The sequence below is a fragment of the Cibotium barometz genome, chromosome 56 (assembly GCF_041138505.1).
Source record: "Cibotium barometz isolate CiBa-2024 chromosome 56, ASM4113850v1, whole genome shotgun sequence".
Taxonomy (NCBI): Eukaryota; Viridiplantae; Streptophyta; class Polypodiopsida; order Cyatheales; family Cibotiaceae; genus Cibotium; species Cibotium barometz.
The window spans coordinates 39,215,448-39,238,468 of NC_141101.1; the positions used below are offsets into that span (position 1 = coordinate 39,215,448).

Consider the following 23,021-nt stretch of genomic DNA (forward strand, 5'->3'; position numbering starts at 1 on the left):
AAGGCTATAGACAACAAGATGCAAGTGGCTAGGTTTATTATTATTATAATCCATGGTTTTTGGCTATTTGTGACTACATGGTTATTTATAATGATAGTAGTCACAAGGTTATGAGGTCATATTGGTATTTATAATGGTAATAGTCACTGGGTTATGAGGTCATACTATTATACTTGACACTTGGTAAGTGCCTTTGCCAAGGGTCCCTTAGGGCAAGCTTTGCTGGTATATTGAACGCTAGGGCTTACTAGCTTGCCTTGTCATGAGTGAAAACTTAGCGGGAGATTCTGGATGGGATCGACAATTGGAAGGTGAATTCGCTTGCACCCTTGTTCTAACCTTGTGTGTTTAGCTTGTGTATCACATGACCCTTTGGGAGGGGCCTTAGAAGCATCAGGAATACAAATCCCAAAAAAGATCTCTTCCCAACAGATAGTGTCATATATCAAGGAATCCATAACAAAATTTACATGGGCACAATCCGGAAGGCGCCATCGAGGCAACACGAATACAAATCCCAAAAAATGATCTCTTCCCAAGAGAGAGTGTCATATGTCAAGGAATCCACAACAAAATTTACATTAGCACGATTGTGCACATGTAAAATGTTGACCACTCTCAAAAATAAGGATTAGAGTTGATGAGAACTAAATAGACTTAAAACTTCTAACAAACCATGAATAAGGCAAAACAATAAGATAACCAAAGTTTTGACTTGCTCCTCTTTTGTTTTCCTCTGGGCCCCGAGGGCCATAGAAGTTCACAAAAAACGGTGAGAAAGAGCCATGGTCACAACTGCGAAGGGGCAAAGGGCACGACTCTCATTGGCTTTTACCTTGTCTGCAAAAACCCTACTATTGGCTGACCAAAGGGAAAAAGACTATTAAAGACAATTGGTTTGGTTATAAAGGACAACCGCTTAACCTGAGTTTTATAGAGCAAGGAACAAGTCAAGCATCCCTCCCCTTCACCTTCATGAAGCCATAATAACAAATCATTTTTTAAAACCCCCATCTCTCTCTATAGTGCTGCATTGCTTTGGCACTTCCCTTGCGATGAGTCAATACCACTTCGAATGCATACACAGATCAGCAATAGAAGGCTGCCGATGCATCATCCATCTACACATGCTATCCCTTTTGGAGGCAAAAGTTGTTTTCTAATTTTTTTTGGAATCAATGTGTAATTGATTCAACCCTTGAAAACTAGTACCAAGTGCTTGGCCCTGAGCCAACATGAGTGCACAAAAGACCCCATAAGCACCTCAAAGCGATGAAATTTCCACAAAAATCTTGATGTGTAAGATCCCAAGACAATCTTTCAAAATTTGGAAGGAAAGCCACATAGAATTTAGGTACCAATCTTCACTCCCACACTCCTCATGACTGGCGACATAACTTCTACTACCTTACCTAAGTGGTAAACAAAAGAAAAACAAGTTAAGAACACCCGACGAAGAGAATTTTGGAGCTGCAAGAGGTATATGGCATTTGAAATTATTTAAGAAAACCCTTAGCCCTCACTACCCTTACGGATAAGGGCTTTGAAGAGCCCACAAGGAGATGAGAGGATGCCATAAAAGCATCAGGACAAAACACTACTCCATAAACTACGGTAAACACAGGCCCAAGTGTAGACAGTGATTGAATCAAAAGTTGAACCATGGGGTCTACTTTTTAAATTAAAAGAAATCCTTATGTAGAGTAGCAGATAATGCTACCATAATCACATGGAATTGCTGGTACACCACAAGACACTACTTTGATGGGGCTTCTTGAATCTTTTTGGACCACCACTGAGATGGTATTGGACGAACAGGGGGAGGTGACCGTTCCTGCAGACAAACAATACACTGAGAAGATTAGTCCTGCAACAGACTTACATCCCCAAAAACACATCAATAAAAATAGTCACACACTCATGTGACACCTAATGACTTGGTATGTAGACTGCTGATTGTGCAGGTGCCATGGCACAATTGGGCAGAAGGTGGCATGGCAGTAGGATACCTGTATAGCAGGACAATCACTTAACTACAGTTTGTGCAGGTTGAGCATCCATTGTGCTGCAGGTCAGAAAATTTCCATGAGCCCTTAGGATGATAGGAAGCCATCTCAGCACCCAGATAAATACATACATATGCTGAATATGCTGGTCGGCAAGGTCTACTGCTGTACCTTGTGTGAAGGACGGGTTAGCACAGGTATGCAGCTATGGTGGGTGATAGGTGAAGGCATGGTATTGGGGTGTGTGCAAACTCCAGAGAGAGAGAGAGAGAGAGAATAATGCTACAGAGAGAGTGTACTGCACGACTCAATTATGTGATTGTTGCATTAATTCATCAAGTACATTGCTTTTATAGGCACAAGGCCTTATCTTTTGACTCACATATTACACACACAAATGCGCACAAGACACATGGACTGACACATGGCATACTTATCTTATCCCGATATAAGGGATGTTCACACACACATATACACAAATAAGGTTAAACACATACAGGGTGGACACACACACTCACTCAGCTCTTTAGGGGCGGTTCAGAATACACGAGAGCTCCGAAATCCCAACAATCCCCACTTCGGAGTGAAGGTGGTGAGACCACAACGCAAAAGAAAGATACTACCTTCTAACCCTATCACCTGCTGTGTCAAAGCCGGCTCATTATGCACATAATGTAACGGAGGTAGCAAGGCCAACATAGTCACCCCCCTAGCTCCTAACTAGGATAATGGAAACACGAAGCCTTTTATAAAACAATGCGCACAAGACGAACATTTATTACAAATCTTTTTCAAGGGACAGCTTGGGCAAAGGACCCATGACACTCACACATAAATATTAAAGAGAAAAAAAAGGTAAATCTCCCAAGTTGAGAGATGCTCCCCACAGCTGTTGCACGCATGTGTGCGCACTCCTGCTTTTCAATGATGTTATAAGTGAAGCCCTTGGCAAGAATGCCCCGAAAAATAATGTCAATGTAGCCCATGGGAACAACTACCTAGGGCACTTAGTCCGTGACTCTCAATATTGTAGGGCTAGAGTCCTAATTTTGACTAAAAAGGTCAAATTGGGAAAAAAAATGGTTCAATTTTACAAAAAGCCCCAAAATTATGGATTACAAGGGGCTTCAATTAGACAATTTTTGCCCAATTTCTGAAATGCCCCAAATTTTATCAATGTTGAAGTGGTTACTTAGGCAATTTTTGCCCTAATTTTGAAAACCCCCAAATTATAAGTGTTGGAGAGGCTTCAGTTCATGCTAAGTACTGAAATTTCAGAAAAAGCCCTATTTTTTTGTGATGCAAACACCTTCAATTTGATGATTTTACTATTTGAGAAATTCCCAAAATTAGTTGATGTTGATGTGGCAGTAGGTGAAGTTGACGTCTGAAAACAGGTCGCAGCAAGTCACCATCCAGTGTAACATGACTACTATGCGGAAGCGTGCTTAATGATGATTAATGCAAAGCAATAAAGATTAACGCTAATCACATGCTTATGAGATAGAGAAGTAGAGAGAACGAGAAGAGAGACTCTTTACCTAACCTACTCCTACTATATATTACTGAATGAATGAGTAATTACAATGATTGTCATAGATCCAATGTAGATCTAGACTATGAATGCTATGAATGAACTAATGCTTATTATCCTCCAGTGTGCGTTAATGGAAAACGCTGATTCAGAGATGTACTTGGCTGATCCAAACTGTTAGACTGCATGTCCTTGGTCTTGGCTCTACAATCTGTGTCTTTGAATGATTATGAATGACCCTTTGAATGATTATGAATGACCCATGACTTTCCTTTATATAGGAAAGTGAGAGCAAGTCGTAATCAGGTTGGTTTTCACTTTTCAAGCCATAAAAAGTCATAAAATGTGTTCATATTGTGCCCATAATGTTCCAACCATTGGTGCATGTCCTGAGCACCTCCGGGCACCTATAGGGAATAATCATGTCTAATTAAGGTATGCACATGACATCAAGTAACAAAGGTATAAAAAACCCCAAATAAACTAAGTGCCTAGTGTCTAGCACTAATGAACTCCTAGCTCCTACATACATGTCAACTACAAAATGTGTATTATCTCCTACATTCAATGACTCCGATTGGGTTGAATGTTATGACACCCGAGTGTCCACTAGTGGCTTTTGCTTTCATCTTGGTGATTCATATATATCATGGCTTAGAAAGAAGCAGCCGACGGTGGCCACTTCGAACTATGAAGTTAGGTACAGGGCAGCTTTTACAATGATTGTGGAGTGTATGACTCAAACACCTCTTGCCAAATCTTGGTGTTGGACAATAGTCCCCCACCTCCAACTTCACTGACATGTAAAGTGCATTGGCAGTTGCGAGGAACCCATTGTTTCATGCTTGCACAAAGCACATTGAGTTGTATTATCATTATGTCGAAGAGAGGCTCATTGCGAGAGACATTAGCCTAGCTTATGTCTCTACACACGACAATGCAACAGAGACGTTAGCCTGGCTTATGTCTCTACACACGACAATGCGGCAGATATGTTCATGAAGGCTCTCCTACGAGAGAGGTTAGAAGCATTTCGCAATGCTCTAGACTTATTGCCATTTGGGGATCGATCAGCCACATGATCCCTCTACATGTTTACATCATCACTACATGGGGGATTTGTAGCCATTTATATGGTAGTGATGTGTGGATGTAGGCTAATAATTGGGTCGGGCCACCTTTTCCCTCCTTAAGTGTGTACACACTCTTATGAGTGAGTGTGTAAGTGACATCAATTCACTTGTACTTCACTCATTCTCATTAATCTACTTTGAGTGTTGTGCTTCTCTGTATCTCGGCTTACTGGATGCATATGTGTGTGTTGCTACCTTTGTCTCCACTACAACATTGCATAGCAAATTAGAGCTTGTGTTTTTGCGTTTGCAATCAGCTTGCATTAGGGTTATAATGCACATGTCTTGCATAAAGCAATAGTTTTGCATGTATAATGTATCAAGTCTAGGTCTTAGTAGGTGATCACTCCATCACACCTTTTCTTCATGGCTAACCTGCAAAATTTGAGCAAAATGCCAAGTTTCAGATCTTTTGGATGCACGAAGTGTAGAAGCTAGGTATCAAGTCGAATATTTTCTTCTGAACGTTTTGGGAGAGCCAGTTGGCAGAGACTCAAAGAAAGACCTAAGCACAAGATTCCAAGTTGACAACCGCGGAGACCGAGGACAACGTCACAAAAACTAGAGATCAAAACTCAGCAGGAGGGAGATCGACACCAGCACTGGGGCCGGAACGGGCCGACCCCCCCCTCAATATATAATATATTATTGAGAGTATTTAACAAATACAATGCTCCATGGGTTCCAAGAACCAGATGATGTCCATGTACAAATGAATACAGTACCAAACAAAAGGCTCAAAGTCGACGTTCGAAGTAGAGCGACCACTTGAGTGGTCCAGTCTCTACGGTCCTGTGCCTTCACTGGACTCTGCGGAGAGCGCCCCACTGGTGTTCCAGGACCACGCACAAACAAGCGCTCCCGTACTAACGCCTGGCTCTCCCAATCTCAGCACCTTTGGACCGTGGTTCTCCAAGAGCTTGGACTACCTGGCACCGAACGGGTGTTGCCGTGGAGAGAATCCCTTATCAGATTTACCACAAAGTTCTTTACTTAAATCTGAAATTCACTTACTTGTAGATTGCAGATGGAAGACCAATACCCATGGTGTCTGTGTGCAGCTACTTGAGTGGGACACCAAGGTGCGGCAGCATGTCGTGAGGAGTAGTTGTCTGAGGAAAAGTATAACCTCTTGAAGAAAGGAGATGCCGCCTATGTAAAGGAAGTGCAACCTCTTGCAAAAAGAAGATGGAGCAGCCGCCTTAGGAGTGGTAACGCCTGGCTGTAGGAACACAGCCACCAGATGAAGAGGAGAAGGTGGCTCAGCCTAAAGAGGCATGGAAGAGCAGCCTATATGGTCGTTTGGCTGCAGTGGAGAAGAGGCAGCCCGGAGGAGGAGATGGAGGCGCACAGTCACCTGCAGCCTGCTGGACAGAAGGAGCAGCCACCTTGTTGAGAGATGTAACATCTGATTGTAGCCGCCTGTGAGATGCACAGCCGCCTGCAGGAGAGGAGTTGGAGTAGGCGCAGCTGTCTGCTGTAGATGGAGCACACAGCCACCAGCAAGGTCACCTGGCGAAGAGAAGTAGATTGCTGGAGAATCAACACAACCTGCTGGACATGGAGGAATCGCCGACTGCAGCGCAGCCTGTATGGACAGGAGGCGTCTGGCTGCAGCCTGCGCCGCCTGTAGCGCAGGGAGAACAGCCGCCCGTAAGAGAACTAGCGCAGCCGCCTGAGCCAGTACAGTCGCCTGCAGAGCTGGTGAAGATGGCGCCGTTAGGAAAAAAAAACCAGGAGATGATCGCCCGTGTCCCCACGATGGAGGTGGTAGCTTCTTTTTGTAAAGGTTGGAGTGGAGTAAACTATTTGAGTTGGCTGGCTCCCCATGTTTGCATGTGGGCGACCAGCTCCATGGTGGTGTGGGTAGGTGACCATGCACCCACCCCCACACACACAAGTTAAGTGTGGCTCCCCACCTTGGCCCCTAAGTGGGTGCCCACTTTTAAGTGAATGTGAACATACAACCTTATAAAATGAAAGGTTAGAGAATAAAGTATTAAACCAACATGTGCAATACACTTACCACCTGTTCACATGCAACAAAACTCGTCAGAAGACAGAGCAAGCTTCACGACTCACTGGCAGGCATCCCCGCTCAGTAAGTGGCACATCAAGCAGGCAAACACAAAAATACAAGTCATGCGAAAATAGTTTCAAACATGCAAAACATGAGTGCATGTGCAAATAGTATCATGGACATATCTCCCGTTCATGGAACAAGTACAAAATATCTGTCGGCACAAAAATGGCATGACGTAAAACATAAATCCTGGTCTTCCTATGGAGTGACAGTCCCATAGGTAAGACACAGTTCCAGGCACGAGCCTCCCTATGGAGTGACAGTCCCATAGGCAAGACACGGCACGAATACTGGCTCTTCCATGGCGTGACAATCCCATGGATAGAACACAGTCCAGGTCATACACGGGTGGCACTAGTCTGGCTCCCGTCCATACGACACCTTCCTGCTAACACACGGGTGGCACCAGTCTGGCTCCCGTCCATGTCAAGCAAAAATACTGGCCTCTTCACATGAGACACCAGCCTGGCCTCAAGTGAACGAGACACAAAAACTGGAGATGGACCAAATGGTCGGCCAATTGGTGACCTCCCCCCGGGCTTCTAAAGAGTTGTCCTCAACTGAAAAGCCTCAAGATATGCCTGCAACAACTGTGGGTAATCAACAAAATAATCCTCATTTACCCACTTTGCATCAATAGGCAAATAATTTTTAAACTTCAAAAGGTATCTCCCGGAAAGCTTTCCGACAGGTAGCTTTCTCTCCTTGTGAAAAACAATCTGTTCTGGCTGGAGAATCTCCTCAAGCTCATCAATCTCTGGCGGATCTTCTGTGATGACAGGCTCGTCAGGATCTGGCCCCACATATTTCCGAAATAGACTCACATGAAATGCATTGTGAATCTTCCAGTGACTAGGTAAAGCAAGCCTCTATGACACTTCATTGATCCTTTGAATCACCATGAAGGGTCCATAATAGCAAGGAGAAAGCTTAGGATATGATCCTTCTCGTCCTGGCCTCTTCCGAACCCTAGCCTTCTCAAAATTCAACAAAACCCAATCACCTTCTTTGACTTGCATGTCCCTTCTATGCTTGTCAGCAGCCATTTTATGCTTATCTTGTGACCTTGCAATGGTTGTACGCACCTGAGCAAAGGCTACTTCCAAGTCACGAACATATTCATCAGCTGCAAAGATCTCATCCTTTGTACGAAGGATGGGTGGCAATACCACTTTGCCATAAATAATCTAAAACGGAGCCTTTCCCGTGGAAGCATGGATCGTATTGTTGTAGGCAAACTCAACAAGTGGAAGATACTTCTCCCATGCAGTCTTTTGATCTGCCACATAACACTTCAACAAATCCAACACGGCTGAATTTGCAGCTTCACTTTGGCCATCCATTTGGGAATGATAAGCTGATGAAAACTCAAGTTTAGTACCCATATTATCAAATAAAGCCCTCCAAAAGAGACTTGTAGTCCTGGGATCTCTATCCCCAACAATGGATTTAGGCATACCATGATGCTTGAAAATGTTAGCAAGAAAAAGCTTTACCATATGATCAACTTTAATGGTTTTCTTGACGGGTAAGAAATGAGCTTGCTTGCTAAACCTATCCACAATGGTCCAAATAGCATCATTCCCATGTTGGGATCTAGGCAAATCCATAATAAAATCCATAGTAATACTTTCCCAAGGTTGCGAGGGAATAGGCAATGGCTGAAGCAAACCTGGAGGTTTTTGCTTGTCAAATTTTACCTTTTGGCAAGTAATACATGCACACACATAAGCCTCAATGTCTTTACGCATGCTTGGCCAAAAGATGAAAGAAAGAGGAAGTTTCGCTCTGGACTGCAACCAGCATATCGTTCGGGCATTGAATTGCACCCGAAACATACTTTGCAACAGCTCACAGCTTCTGCTCTTGCTACGGAGCAATTGGTGCTCAAAATTAAGCAGGATCAAGGCGGTTTAAAGGGGAAAGACAAGGCTGTCCCAAATCTGCAAAAGGGTGGACAGCCACCTAAAAAGAACTTCCGGGAGATCCACAAGGGAGGTAAGAGCTGAAAATACCTCATCTAAAGATCACGGCCCAAAGAAGAACAAATTCGGCTTGACCCCGGAGCAAAGAGAGCAATATGCCAAGGAGGGAAAATGTTTTTCTTGTGGTAGCAAAGAGCACATGTTTAGACAGTGCCCTGACCGCAAACCTAAGCACGAGGACAAGCAGACCAAGGCTAATGTACATGCAGTTCCTAATGTGCAAGGAAATACAAGTCATGATGCAAAAGAGCGGATGGTATGCAAGGCTTGGGGACAAATCAAGAATCAGCTCGCCTTATTCATGTTTGATGACTGTGCAACCGATAACTTCAGCTCTATGCAAAACGGCAGCTGCATTGGGTATTGAGATTGAGAACATGGGACCTCAGATTGAAGCCGAAGCTGCATTTGTTGGTAAAGAGGTGCAGGTTACCCCATTGATAGGGAAGTTGCGCATACATATCCAGGGCTACCTTGATAATGAGCATTTCCTAGTTGCACCACTAAATGGATGTGATGTATCGTTGGGCAAGCCGTGGCATCATAAGCTTGAGCCCCGCAAAGAGTACAAGACCAATATGATTTCTTTTATGCATAAAGGCCGCATGCATTTTATTGATGCTAGCAAAGAAGGCGATTCCATCCCACTTGTATCACACATCCAAATTAATAAAGCAATGAAAAAGAGTCTTTCTGCGTACTTGGTTTTTGTTCGTGATAGCATTGCACCAAGTCATCAAAATGTGGATGCTATGACTAATGATAGGCTGAATTTTCTTCATACATTCAACGACTGTTTTGCTGATTCATTGCCAGGTGAATTACCTCCCCAAAGGCCCGAAGATCATCGCATAGATCTTGTGCCAGGTAATTCTCCCCCTAACAAACCCGCATACCGAGTGAGTGTTGTACAACAAGAAGAGATCATGAAGCAGGTAAATGAGCTTTTAGATAAAGGTTTGGTTCAGCCCAGTTCCTCACCTTATTGCTCTCCTGTACTTCTTGTTCAAAAGAAGGACGGATCATTCCGCATGTGTGTGGACTATAGAGCTTTAAACAAGCTTACCATCAAGAACAGATTCCCAATTCCACGTATTGATGACATTTTGGATAAGCTTGATGGTTCAGCTTGTTTTAGCAGACTTGATTTGAAAAGTGGTTATCACCAAATACGAGTGGTGCCACAAGATGTCCATAAAACTGCATTCAGGACAGCCTTTGGATTATATGAATTTTTGGTAATGCCTTTTGGTCTCACCAATGCTCCTGCCACGTTTAATCGTATGATGGATAGGATATTCCGACCCCATCGCAAATTTACAGGAGTATTCTTTGATGATATCTTGGTTTTCTCCAAGAATGAGCAGGAACACAGAACTCATTTGGTCACAGTGTTCGAAGAGTTGCGGAAGCATAAACTTTTCATTAATGTCAAGAAAAGTGAGTTTTTCCTTTCAGAGATTCATTATTTGGGACACATTGTATCCAAGGATGGAGTTACAATGGATCCTGCAAAGATAGAGACCATTCGGAATTGGCCAGAATTCCAAAACGTACATCAAGTACGTAGTTTTCTGGGATTATGTTCGTACTATAGGCGTTTCATAAGGCATTTTGCTATAATAGCAACCCCTCTACATGATCTCACAAAGAAGAAAACCACTTTCAAATGGACTTCAAAAGAACAGGATGCTTTCTTGCAGCTCAAGCATGCTATCATATGTGGACCTGTATTGATTGTTCCTAACTTGCACAAGTCATTTGTAGTTGAATGTGATGCTTGTGGTGATTGTATAGGAGCTGTCCTAAATCAAGAAGGCCATGCATTTGCATACGAGAGCCGTCGTTTGCATGATGCCGAGCTTCATATGGATATCTATGAGAAAGAGCTCTTGGCTGTAATTCATGTCTTAAAGATATGGAAACAATATCTTCTTGGGACTGAATTTGTAGTCAAGACATATCATCAAAGCTTGAGATACTTTCTATCTCAAACAAAGCTTTCGGAGAAGCAAATGAGAATGACAAACTTTCTTTCCATGTTTCATTTTCAAATTGTGCATACTCCAGGAAAGAAAAATGTGGTGGCCGATGCATTATCCAGGAGGCCTTATGTAGCTGCAGTCTCAGTGGCCTCTCATGGCGACTTATCTGCTATGCGAGATTTGTATCATTTGGATGCTGATTTTTGCCATATATGGACTGATTTGATGGTTGGTCATTCACATGCCTCTTATGTTATCAACGAGGGTTATCTTATGAAGAATAATTGCCTATGTGTGGTGAAGGATTTGCGTCCAAAGGTTATCGAGGAATGTCACGCTCCACCTTATACTGGTCATAGAGGTATCATGCCTACTACACGCATGATTAGGATTTTTGGTGCAATTTTAGGGTTTTTGAAATTTTCAGGATTTTTGAATTTTTTTATCCACAGTTCCGTACAGTCGTACGGACAGATGATGACAAGGCACTGCAGTTGATGGAGGCGCTCTAAAATCAACAACAGCGATGAAAAACTCCATGATTTGGTTCATAGATGATGATGGAGAAGATGATCTCCCCGCTTCAACGAAGATGGCAACGCGATGAAGTGGTTCTTCTTCAAGTTGATGCTCAAGAGAGACTCATGCTTCTTTTATACTTGGGAAAGCCTTGCTTTTTGCCAAAAAGTAATGCTTTTCTTTGCTTTTTCCTTTTACTTTGCTTTTGGTCTTTTTAATTGTAAAATATTACTAAACTTTAGTCAAAAGTTCTTGTTTTGCTTTTCTAGCTTCAGGGCCTTGCTTTTTGACCCTGGAGTTGCTTTTTGAAAAAGCGGCTTTTAGCTTTTTGGTCCGGCTCAGTCTCCTCTTTCCAATGGTGCCCTTGGCTCACGGTCAACCCTATTTGACTTTTTGCATTTTGACCAAGAATGGTGCTTTTTCTTAATCAAACCTTATGGACCCTGTCCCCGTGTCTTCTTCCACATGTCTGGTGTCCAGGCATGGGTTTCATCACATGAAATAGAGCTAGGAGGGCCAAATAATTACACGGCCAACATTAAAACATTATATTCAGCATATATATCATATTTATTCAAGTCATGTAGCTTCATGAAGTCAGCCGACCTGCCCTTAAGCTAGCTGACCATCTCCATCATTGCATATAAATACCAAGCGATTTCAGCATTCATTCAATCATCCAGCATTCAGGTATTCAGCAATCAATTCATCAAGCATAGATCTTCATCAAAGGCTGAAGTGCATCCTTCTCTGCTCATCTACTGCAGAAAACGCAGCTTTTACCTTCATCCCTTTCTCTTGCAAAAAATGCAGCATACACAGCCCTCATCGTTTGCATATTCAGCCCTAGGAACAGTCTCCAATCAGTCCCTTCTCTCAGCCTCAGTTTGCAGCCTTCCTACAGCCCCTTGGAAGAGTGTGTTGGTGTTGAGATTGGTCGTCATTGGTGCTTCTACAGCAGTGTGCAGTCAGCCCATCGTTCGGTCTTCCGAAGGTCCTGCGTTTGGCTTATCTACAGTCCCAAAGTCAATCCTGCAATCATTCTCTTCAAAGAAATAAAGCAAATACTCCTAGCAATAAGAGGGAGGCCTTCAGTGAGTAATTTGGGACCTAATAAGGTATACAGATCTTATCTCTATCTCTATCTCTCTCTCTCTCTCTCATCTCTTAAAGTTTGAAGTGATAAAGCGGATTGCTAAAGACTCACGAAACTCGGGATATAGAAGGCCGTGTGAGACTGTGTGTGACAGGATCCTTCATCTACACATAATTCCGCTCATAGGTGCATTCCGTACCCGTACTCATCTGATGAGTACCTTCAGTACTTTCCGTACCACTCCATATGTACCGTACCTCGTACGGATAAGGTCTTCGTACCAAATATGAGGTTCAATGTACAACACTTATTTGGCCCGTTTTTTGACTATTTTAGTCGGTGGTCATTGCTTAGTAGTTAATAGATTAGTTTTCATTTCAGTATCACCATTGTCTTTCATGCTATTTTTGTATGGATGCTAGATATTTCTTGTTTTACATACATACATACTAAAAAACGTGAACGTACTTCAAGTACTTATCTTGATGCGTACTTTATGTACTCTGCACCGTACCTAAAGTACTACCACTATGATCCGGCTCTCCATGTTACAACTCCACCTGTCGCACTGGAGGTGTCTGTAGGAGGGGGGAAGGGGTACTACCATTGAAACATGAAGGAACACAAAAAGAAGCACCTCCGGGCTAGAGGACACCATCTCCCCTTCCTGATCTCTGTGGCTCGAGCCACCCAACTCCATCCGAGCCAAAGGTCAAAGGTGGATAAGCACATCAATGATACGCAGATCATGCAAAATGGTGTGGGAGTTCTATTGCCTGCCCATGAATAGCGGCGGACACCAACTCCATGCTCCAATCCATCCCCAACACTGCACTCAAGGGGAAGAAGATCATTGCACCACTCTCTGGGGTGGAAGGTCTGGAGGAGTGATGTAACACCACACATACAAATGGGAGCCACCGTCTCCTTGAACATACTGCTAGAATTGGGTTGCCACCAATACATTGTGGTGCAATGCATGAGGAGCCAAGGAACTCATGGAGTAATCCCAAATGCGACTCAGGGGGGCTTGGATGGAGCTCTATATATAGCATAAAGGCCATGGTTCACAGGTATCTTCCCCCGGGTTTTGTGTGGACGTGAGGAGGTAGCTAGCGATGGGGATTGCTGCCTTCTTGTGATCGTTCGTTGTTGTCTAATGGTAACATCTGGTGATTCGATCATGGTATTACAACACCTGGAGCTCGATCAAGGCAGAACTTCTGCTGCTTGAGATGTTCCTCCGAGCGATGGTGAGAGGCGGCTGCTAAGCGAGATGAGGATCCATCGCAAAGGGCTTGCGAAGGTTCGCAGGACTAGGGACCTCTAGGAGACGTTCATGCAAAAACGCAAGAGTGCAAGGATTTTGGTTAGCGATGGCGACGTCAACTTACTCCTCCTGGACGATTGTTGAGTTGACAATCTTGCAAAGAGTTGACAATGTGGCAAGGGGGGTTCACATGCATTGTTGGAGAGAAGGTGTTAGAATTGGGCTACCACCAATGCATTGTGGTGAAATGCGTGAGGAGCCAAGGAACTCGTGGTGTAATTGTCAAAGTCACGCAGTAGTAGCACGCACACCACCCCAGGGCACTAAGCAACTTCGGTGGCTAGGCTCCCATCTCCCAGTCGTTGCTCCCCCCAAAAACTCGGCCGGAGGAGATATCTATGACAAGGTGCCACCACACCCTATAGCTAGCTCTTCGACTTTCCATGCTCTCACATATGGGATAATCCACCACAACTTCCAGTCATGCGACAACCTAAAGGCTGAGAGTAGCTACGAGAATTGTCACTTCCAACACCCTCCTTCAATTCAAGCACCTCGATCAACAAAGGTTAGGACCGCCCATGACCACAGAAGCCCGAGCTCTGATACCATGTCAGAGTCACGTAGCAACAGCACGCACACCACCCTAGGACGCTAAGCAATGTCGGTGGCTGGGCTCCCATCTCCCAACCATTGCTCCCCCCAAAAACCTAGCCGGAGGAGATATCTACGACAATGAAACTTGGTTGAACACAATGCCAATCAATACACTTAAAAATACCAAGATTTAATGGACAACATGCTCAATACAAGACGTAATTTACTGAATTGACAAGAGACGCACAATGAGTCGGAACGGCCAGCCCCTCCCTCAAATAAAGTATATTGATCTTGGGAGAATCAAGTAGATAGTGTCATGGGCATTTCTGACCAGATTTTCAGATCAATGCATATGAATACAGTATTGCAAACAATGTGGTTGTCGATGTAGACTTGTAACTCACATTACCCTCTCAAGTGCCCATGTTCCCTACCATCTGCTCTCTATTGTTCCACCAACACATGATCTGCAAGAGAGCACATAGGACAAGAGAACACTACACAAGGTATGTGATCTTGTAATCCGGTTCCTCCCTCCTGCTACTTGCTTCCATATTTAAGCATAAAAGCTTACCAATTGCAAGTAGAGTCGATGACAGCAGAAGTCTTCGCAATGGAAGTGCATGGAGTGTTGAAATCTTTGTTTTGTCGCAATCCTTCGCAACAAAAGTCTTCAAGAGGATGAAGGGAACCCTGGAAAAGCTTTCCCTATGGTTCAACTTGAGAAAGAAAGACTGAAATTAGGCTTTTCAGCAAAAAGAACAAAAATTACAGCAAAAATGGGAGCTGTTTTGGTTGAATTTCAGTCACTCGGAGAGTGTAGGAGGGTGTATCACACCTAGAAACACTCTTGGAAGCTTGGAAAACACCCTAAGAAAGCTTGGATATGGAGTTGGGAAGGAGAAAGTGCAAAAAATATAGCCAAAGAGGCCTCATGAAGAAGGCGCCTACTTCTAGAGAGAGAGGGAAGAGTGAGGTGGTGAGTTGTCCACTCTAGGTGTCAGGTAGGTGCTTTGTGGTGCAAGCTAGAACGGACACATGGCTGGTTACTCCCTTTGTACAAAGAAGATATTGGGTTTTGTCCACCTTGGGACATCAATGTGTGTAAACACCAGGTTGGTCATAATTTATACGAGAGTTTTGGTCGCCCAAAACTTAATGAAATGTGTACACACTCACTTATAAATTAGTGCTAATTCCAAAGGCTAGGTTTATGACCAATACTTACCACCTGTCACATGCCACATAACCATGTCAGCAGACAGTTTCACATGCACGGTTCACGGGCGGGCGTCCCCTTACCCGGAACTACACATTGGTCAAGCAAGCATGAAAACAGCATGCAATTTCAATTGCAAGCAAGCACATAAAGATGCTATGCAATGTAGCATTGATATGGACAATCCCCGTTCATGAGACTATACCAAAATAGACGTGCTCCAGGCAAGTACACGAGGTACCAGACCCAATGGAACATCAATCCACCACTCATTTCCGGGCATGTACACAGAGGCACAAGTCCCAACGAAAAGCCAATTCCACAGTAACACATGAGTGGCATCAATCCCCAGCATATACAATTGCCAATGTACATACATGATGAGAAAGCATGGGTGGCCAAATGGTGACAAACAAGATGCCACCACACCCTATATATGGCTCTTCGACTTTCCATGCTCTCGCATATGGGATAATCCACCACAACTTCCACTCATGCGACAAATCGAGAATAGCTACGAGAATTGCCACTTTCAATAGTAATCCCACATGCGAATCAGGAGGCTTGGATGGAGCTCTATATATAGCATAGTGGACATGGCTCATACGTATCTTCCTCGTGTGGGCGTGAGGGGGACAGCTATCTAGCGATGGAGATTGATGCCTTCTTGTGATAGTTCGTTGTTGTCTGGTGGTAACCTCTAGTGATTCAATCACATACCAGCTACTTTGACGGGAAGGCATAAGAAGAAGTTGTAGTCCTAAGTCAACTGGCTGCCCTAGCACCCTGGGGGGAACTGCCAAGCGACTTTGGAGGGAGAGCCCGCACCAGAGAGGCAACGATGGTCATCTCTACTAGCTCCATGAAACGATGGATCAAAGGCAGACTAAGCTAGCCAGCTACCTCCGCTCCAAGTCTCGCGTGCCTGAAGGGCAGCGGGAATGCTCTAGAGAGGGTTCTGATAAAGTCGGAGCAAAGGGAGCTGCAGGGGAGAGAGTCGGAGCAAATGGCGGGGGTGGGGGATGGGCAAGGGCTAAGAAGGGGAGCTAGGAGGGGAAGGGTTCGCCTGCAAGGCGGGGGGGCGGCAAGGTCGGGCCCGCCAAAGGCTCTAAAGGGTCAAAGAGCCTCGCGGGAATCTGAAAGCCTGGAGAGGGGTCTCGACAAGGTAACGGTGTCCAAATAGGGAGGGGACCATAGGCGGATTCCAAGAGGGGGGAGGCATCACGATCAGGGGCTACTGAGATAAGTGCTTGTAATGGTTCTCTGACACAACCGTATCCTCCTGTGTCCTGCTAGCCTGGCATGCCTGGCAACGCCACTTTGCTCTAGAAGCCTGCCGGTGGTTCTGCTTCGAGCCAACGGTCTGCCACTCTCTTGCACCACACTAGGGTCAACCGAGGTCAGGTCCTAGTGCTCTGGTGCATGGGGACCTATGTCCTTCCCACCCCCTTGAGGAGGATCTGAACTGGGGACTGGGGAGAGGAGGGGGGGGGGGGACTGGAGGCGTCCTCCTAGACTGCCGACGAGGACAAGCTCTAGTGAGGTGTCCCATTTGTCACAGCAGGATGAAACATTGGCCTGGGAGGCCAGAGTACTCAACACTTTGCAAAATAGGCCCCCCTCGGAAGCAAGGAAGCGATATGGCATGAGGCACTAACTCTGGAGAGGCTATGCAAATACCAAGGGATACGAAGCGATGGAATCCTAGCCGTTCGAGCAAGAACTGAAGTGGCGGTGGGGGGGGGATTCCATCACTCTCCTGATAGCAAGAAGTTGCCAAATCTTGCCTACGAGAAAATTACCTAAAAGCTAATAGCACCTGACCACGAAGACGAAGAAGAGGGTAGGGAGAGGGAGGGAGCGGGCAGAAGCGCGTAACGGAAAGGGGGATAAGGCGGCACCCAAGTGGAGGAGGAGGGCGAGGAGGTACATAGGAGGGGACCAAGGGCGGCTCACAGCCTGGCAGGCTGCGCAACGAGGCGAGGGATAACATGCAGCAAGGAGGAGATAGCAGAGCAAGGCAGGGGCTTATGCGAGGGAGGGGGGCTGAGGCGAGGGAGGGAATGGCGGGGGCTGAGGAGGATAAAGAGGAGCAATGGCAGGGGCTGAGGCGAGGGAGGGGGGGGGGCGGAAGAGAAAGGCGATGAGGGAGAGGGAGGCGGAGGAGAGACGAAGGCAAGGGGGCCCTAGGACAGCAGCACGACAAGGGAGGGGGGGCGGAAGAAAGGCGAAGGTGAGGGAGGGGCCCGCCCGGGGGCGGGGGGGGGGGGGGTGGAAGCTCCAGCTCTCCCTTGCAGACAATCATTGGAGTGGATCAAAACAGGCTGTTGAGCCAATAACTCACTTATATAGGCTTGGGGCTAATAATAAAGGAAGAAAGCACACTCTAATAATTATAGATACATATAGGCTTTCACATTAACCAACGCCAATGAGCACCCATAAGTAACTTATTTCTTGTGCGTCTCTTCCTGGATCGCCCTGGGTATAAGCCTAGCCTCCAATTCCATATTGGCCCATTACGGCCGATCGGGCCCGTAACATCCAAATTCAGCAAGAGCGGCACCTATGCAAGTAGGGGATTCAGGTTAGGACGAGAGAGAGAACGAGAGAGAGAGAGAGAGAGAGAGAGAGAGAGAGAGAGAGAGAAATGAAATGAAATGAAATGTTATATTAACGTCTTCAAAAGGCCATAATGACCTATGAGACCAAAAAGTTACATCATGGTGGATCTAATACAATGTCTGGATAAAAAACCAGAAAATGAAAAAGAAAAATAAAGATGATACTACTGGCACCTAGAAAATGAAACTGGAACTGGAAGGCAAACAGAAACCCTTATAGGGTGTGAATATAGTGAGGGGGGGCTACGCTATGGAGGTGAGTGGAGTATAGTGAGGGGATACAATATCATGTGGGACGGGGGGGTACACTATGGAGGTGCCTCCATCTCATAATATGTGCCGCATCGGACGCTCGCATCCCCTCAATATCCTCTGTGGTCAGCACCCTGACTAGGTGTCCCGCATGTCTCGCAAGAATAATCCGAATCCACCGCTGCAACCTCCGTCTATGCTGGGATGCCCTCCCCCTGAGAGAGAGAGAGAGGTGCAACCAGCAAAGCAAGAGGCCCCACTGCTCAGGTTGTGCACCAGGATGCTTACAAGGCTGTGAGCAAAAATTAGCGGCTGAAAAGACAGCTCCAAAAAGAGGCTGAGGTTGTACAACTGGTTGTCTGTTGTATGGACAGCAGGTAGAAGAGAAACAGGGCTGAAGAGAAGCATTGGAGCATGTGGAGGTTGCTTTCGCACATGCAATGAGACTCAAGAGAGGCTATGGCTAGGTCCAAGTAAGGCTGTGGCTGCATGACAGCAAATATGTAGTGCTCCCGAGTGGGCCATGTGTGTCAAAAGCTTGAGCTTTTGCATAGAAAAAGGTTTGGGATTGAGTTTTTGGGCTCTGTAAACAACAACAAAAAAAGCTTACATCAAAAAGAAAATAAGCATTTTTGTGTGCTTTTGTTCCTAAAGATCTGAGGTGCTGAGTGACAAGTTTCACCAAGGATCCGCAAAGCGTCTTATCATGGTTTTGATAATACCCTGACATGGCTCCATTTCAGTCAATGCACTGTACAGTGCACAGTAAAAACATACATGCATTATACTTGCATTGATGTTGCAATTTATTAAGATCTAAGGGCCCAGCATGTTACAATTGCTCTTTTGGATTTCATTCGAAGCACACCTTAAGATTTGATGACACCAGAGGTGGCATTAGCATAGTTGTTGGAATAGGTTGAAGAAGGGGATTTGGGGCAAGAAGAAGAAAAGAAACGTGATGATGAAATAGAGGGCTCTGCACACTCTATTTGTAAGGAAGAGGAAAAAGAGGTTGACAAGCAATTTAAGGGATCCCTGGCTCATCATAAAGAACTGCTATCCCATACTCCATTGAAAAGCTATGCCATTTCCATTAATAAATCAGCAACCAAGATTCATACGGATGACAACCCGGCTGATCTGTTGACAAAGAGTTTGCCTCCAGAGCGGTTTGCTCATTGCAGACACTTGATGGGCATTGGATGAGGCCAGTTTCAGCCTTGATATGGCCTTGTATATTATCATGTACATGCTGATTTTTTCTTTTCCTTCACTTAAGGGCACATTGCCTTCAAGTGGGAGGTTGTTGGGGTAAAGGCATTATGCCCACCCTTATAGTGTGTACAAGCCCATAAGTTTTATAGTACATAATACACTTAGTACTTTTAATGTACTAAGTGCACTATGTGCACTAGAGCAAATATACATGTGTGATAGGGGAGTCACACACTCATACTTTGTGAGTTGACTTATCCCCACATGTCTCTCTCTCTCTCTCTCCCTTCTTCTCTGTGTGTGTCTCCCACATGAAACCCTAACTGTTTCAGCTGAGCTTCTTTAGCTCCTTCAAGTGGTATCAGAGCCATGGTACAAAGTCCAACCTCTGAGTCCATGGAAAGGGCCATGTTGATGGTGATTTCAACCTCCGAGCCGGTTTGGACATGTTGGTACTAAGGGGGACAGGTGAGTCCCAAGTTTGGCTTGCCACCAGATTGCAAAGCTTTGTTTGATTCTCTAAGAATTGAATAAAGGTTTGGTCCTTTGTCTCAAACAACACCCTCCAAACCTGGCCAATTAAGTTGTGGTCTAGGTTACAAAATCACTTTTTGGTAATGCCTGCCGTAGGGAAGCAACTGCAAAAGAAGCTTGATGGATTCTTTGGATGCCACATTGCCTTTGCAAGAGGATTAAGGTAGTTAGCGGATAAGTGCACCACAAACGCCTGAACTGCCCCTTTTTCAGGCAAGTTGGATCCCCCAAACGTGGTTAGCTTGCAAGCTAACAAGTAGGCTTCCAGATTGTGCGGTTTGCTACTGTGGAGCCCATAGTTACTGTAGCCCTTTTTTATCATTCGCTCACCTGTATGATGCTGCAAGAAAGCCTGTCTCTCTGCTGGTCTTTCCCAGGTCCTCTTTTGTGCACCTGCCCTGCCTTGAGTTGGTACATCACCTCTTGGTGGATGCCAATTGAGCTTGCAGTCTACCCATGAGAAATCCTTGCCATCACTCTGATCTTTCCTCCCTTGTCTCACCAAATTGCATCTTTTGGTCCCACCTATCCAGCCCATCACCCAAACACGTCTCTCTCTCACGTGTCTGGGCCTCAATGCTCCCATCACTTCATGCATATGCAAGAAGTTTGCTACTTCATCTTGGTAAGTGCACACTGGATTATGACCCAGTATGAAGCACGATACACAGAAAGTGAAGTATACAAGCATATCTAAACTGACCAACTTTTTGTCATTCTAGATGTTGGGAAATAAAGCCAATAGGTGACACCGTCATTTAAAGCTAGCACTGCTGAAACTTAAAAGTTTATAGCGTGCAGCTTGAGGCACGTAGAAGGCAAGAGGCTACATAACCGAGAATTGTCTCGGACCTAGACTTTTTATGGAGGCTACAGTGTCACGTCTACATTTGCTGGATTGCAAACTAAGTTCTATGATTGCGGCTTCGAGAGAAATGGTAATGTGAGTGTGTGTCTTGTGTGTGTACATGAAAAGGAAAAAACAAAAAACTGGGCTCCCCAAATAGTCCATGGCTTTCCTTGCTAATCGACAGGAAGCGGTTTAAAATTGCTGTAGTACCTCTAGTTGTGCAGATTTCATGGCGATGGGGATGCAGACCAGGAAGATGCCAGTGAGGGCAATGGCTGTGTTGCGACGCCAGTAGCGAGGGTTGCAGTACCACCCTCCTGACATGCTCCACACATTGGTCGGATAGCCCGGATAATGCCCATGATGATGGCCCCCCACATGATGATCGCCGCCACCACCCATATCGCTTAGTTTGACCTAGCTAAAACAGAAACACGAAAAAAAAACATATATCACAAAAGATCCATAGAAATATCGAACAGTGCAAATTACCCGTGCAGAACAGAAAACACCGTAAAAATATGCTCACGGAAACCCTTACGCAGGCAAGGGGACGAGTAGAAACTACAGGAGCACACCTGCGCAGGCGAAGAAGGAAGCTATGAAGCTTTCACACTGCGGCCGCCCGGCGGTCAAAATGGAGGTCTTTCAAAGTGGACCAATGGGGCTGGACAGCAGACTGCCTTTTTTATGAGGTATGTAAAAATTTATTGCTGACCTTGATTATAGCTTAGTTGTATTGTTAAGGATTTATTTGGTATCAAAAGAGTATCTATCAGAATTCTTGATATTAATTGCCCCATGAATGAGGCTGATGCTTAGATCGGATGAGAATCCTTTCATAGACTTCTTGCCAATACAAGTTGTTGGTGAAGTTAACCATTCTGACTACGGCAGGACATCTGTGTGCATGAGTGGACAACCGGTTTTATGCAGCCTCCAAAGTTCTTTTAGGACCCATCAACTAGATTGAACAAAAGTCCAATTCAAGCATGAGGGAATTGGTCTTTTTTGGCCAATACAACAAAGTGATCAAGGAGTCCCTAGAGGCCGCTATCATTGTAGCATAGCTTGGCCAATACAACAAAGTGATCAAGGAGTCCCTGAGGCCGCTATCATTGTAGCATAGCTTGGCATAGAGAATAACATGGCAAGAATGAATCAAGAAATCAATTCTTATCCCTGACAGAAAGGAGACCAAAAGAGAGAAGGAAATCGAGATTATTAATCACACGGTTAACATGACTATTATACATGCAGTCAAGAAATTTTGTAGTAATCTCTTTGTAAATGCACTAAGTTGCTTTATAAAATAAGATATTAGGATCTTGCCAAGATTACGACATGTAAGATAGCTTTTATATATACATAGCCTAGGAATAGCTTCATTGGCTTTTTGGGCCCCCTAGATATTCCACACGTGACCGAACATTGTATATATGGGGCATGTATATGAGTTACTTTCACTAATGAGAAAAGTAGCAATCTCATCGTCACAATTGAGTTTTGTCTAGAGATCTTGTGGTGATAGCTTTTGTATTTTCACTTTTGAGAAAAAGAGCAATCCCATTATTTCGTCTAGAGCTTTGTGGTGATAGGTTTTGTGTTTTCTCTCTCTCTCTCTCTCTCTCTCTCTCTCTCTCTCTCTCTCTCTCTCTCTCTCTCTCTCATGCATGCAAGTGGATCGTGCCTTGCTTGATGTTGCTTGTTGCTTGTTGCTTGTTGCTTGCTCTCTCTCTTTGCTCTCTCTCTTATAGCATCTCCCCATCTTGTCATCACACTTGGCATTGGAGTAAAGATAGAGCTCTTTCATACCTTTTTTCTCTATTTCTCCCTACCCACTCTCTTATAGTTAGCTGCTTCTCCATCTCCCCATCTTGTGATCACACTTGGCATTGGAGCAAAGATGCAGCTTTTTTCTCTATTTCTCCCTACCCACTCTCTTATAGTTAGCTTCTTCTCCATCTCCCCATCTTGTGATCACACTTGGCATTGGAGCAAAGATGCAGCTTTTTCCTCTATTTCTCCCTACCCACTCTCTTATAGTTAGCTTCTTCTCCATCTCCCCATCTTGTGATCACACTTGGCATTGGAGTAGCGATAGGTCTCTTCC

At 44.9% G+C, this 23,021-nt stretch overlaps 1 protein-coding gene across 3 annotated transcripts; it reads right to left on the reverse strand.

Moving 5' to 3' along the window:
* Positions 1–1,462: 1,462 nt before the first annotated feature.
* LOC147607204 (uncharacterized) lies at positions 1,463–21,585 on the reverse strand. 3 transcript variants are annotated; one of them, XM_086791380.1, is made up of 3 exons: positions 21,450–21,585; positions 21,119–21,329; positions 1,463–1,834 (listed from the first exon to the last, which is right to left on the reverse strand). In XM_086791380.1, the coding sequence occupies exons 2-3, from the start codon at positions 21,308–21,310 to the stop codon at positions 1,757–1,759; spliced, it is 270 nt and encodes an 89-aa protein (XP_086647506.1). In that variant the 5' UTR covers positions 21,311–21,329; positions 21,450–21,585; the 3' UTR covers positions 1,463–1,756. The 3 variants fall into 3 exon arrangements, with proteins under 3 accessions (XP_086647506.1, XP_086647508.1, XP_086647507.1); XM_086791382.1 differs by having other exon boundaries at positions 21,487–21,530; XM_086791381.1 differs by having other exon boundaries at positions 21,119–21,325; positions 21,450–21,530.
* Positions 21,586–23,021: the final 1,436 nt, after the last annotated feature.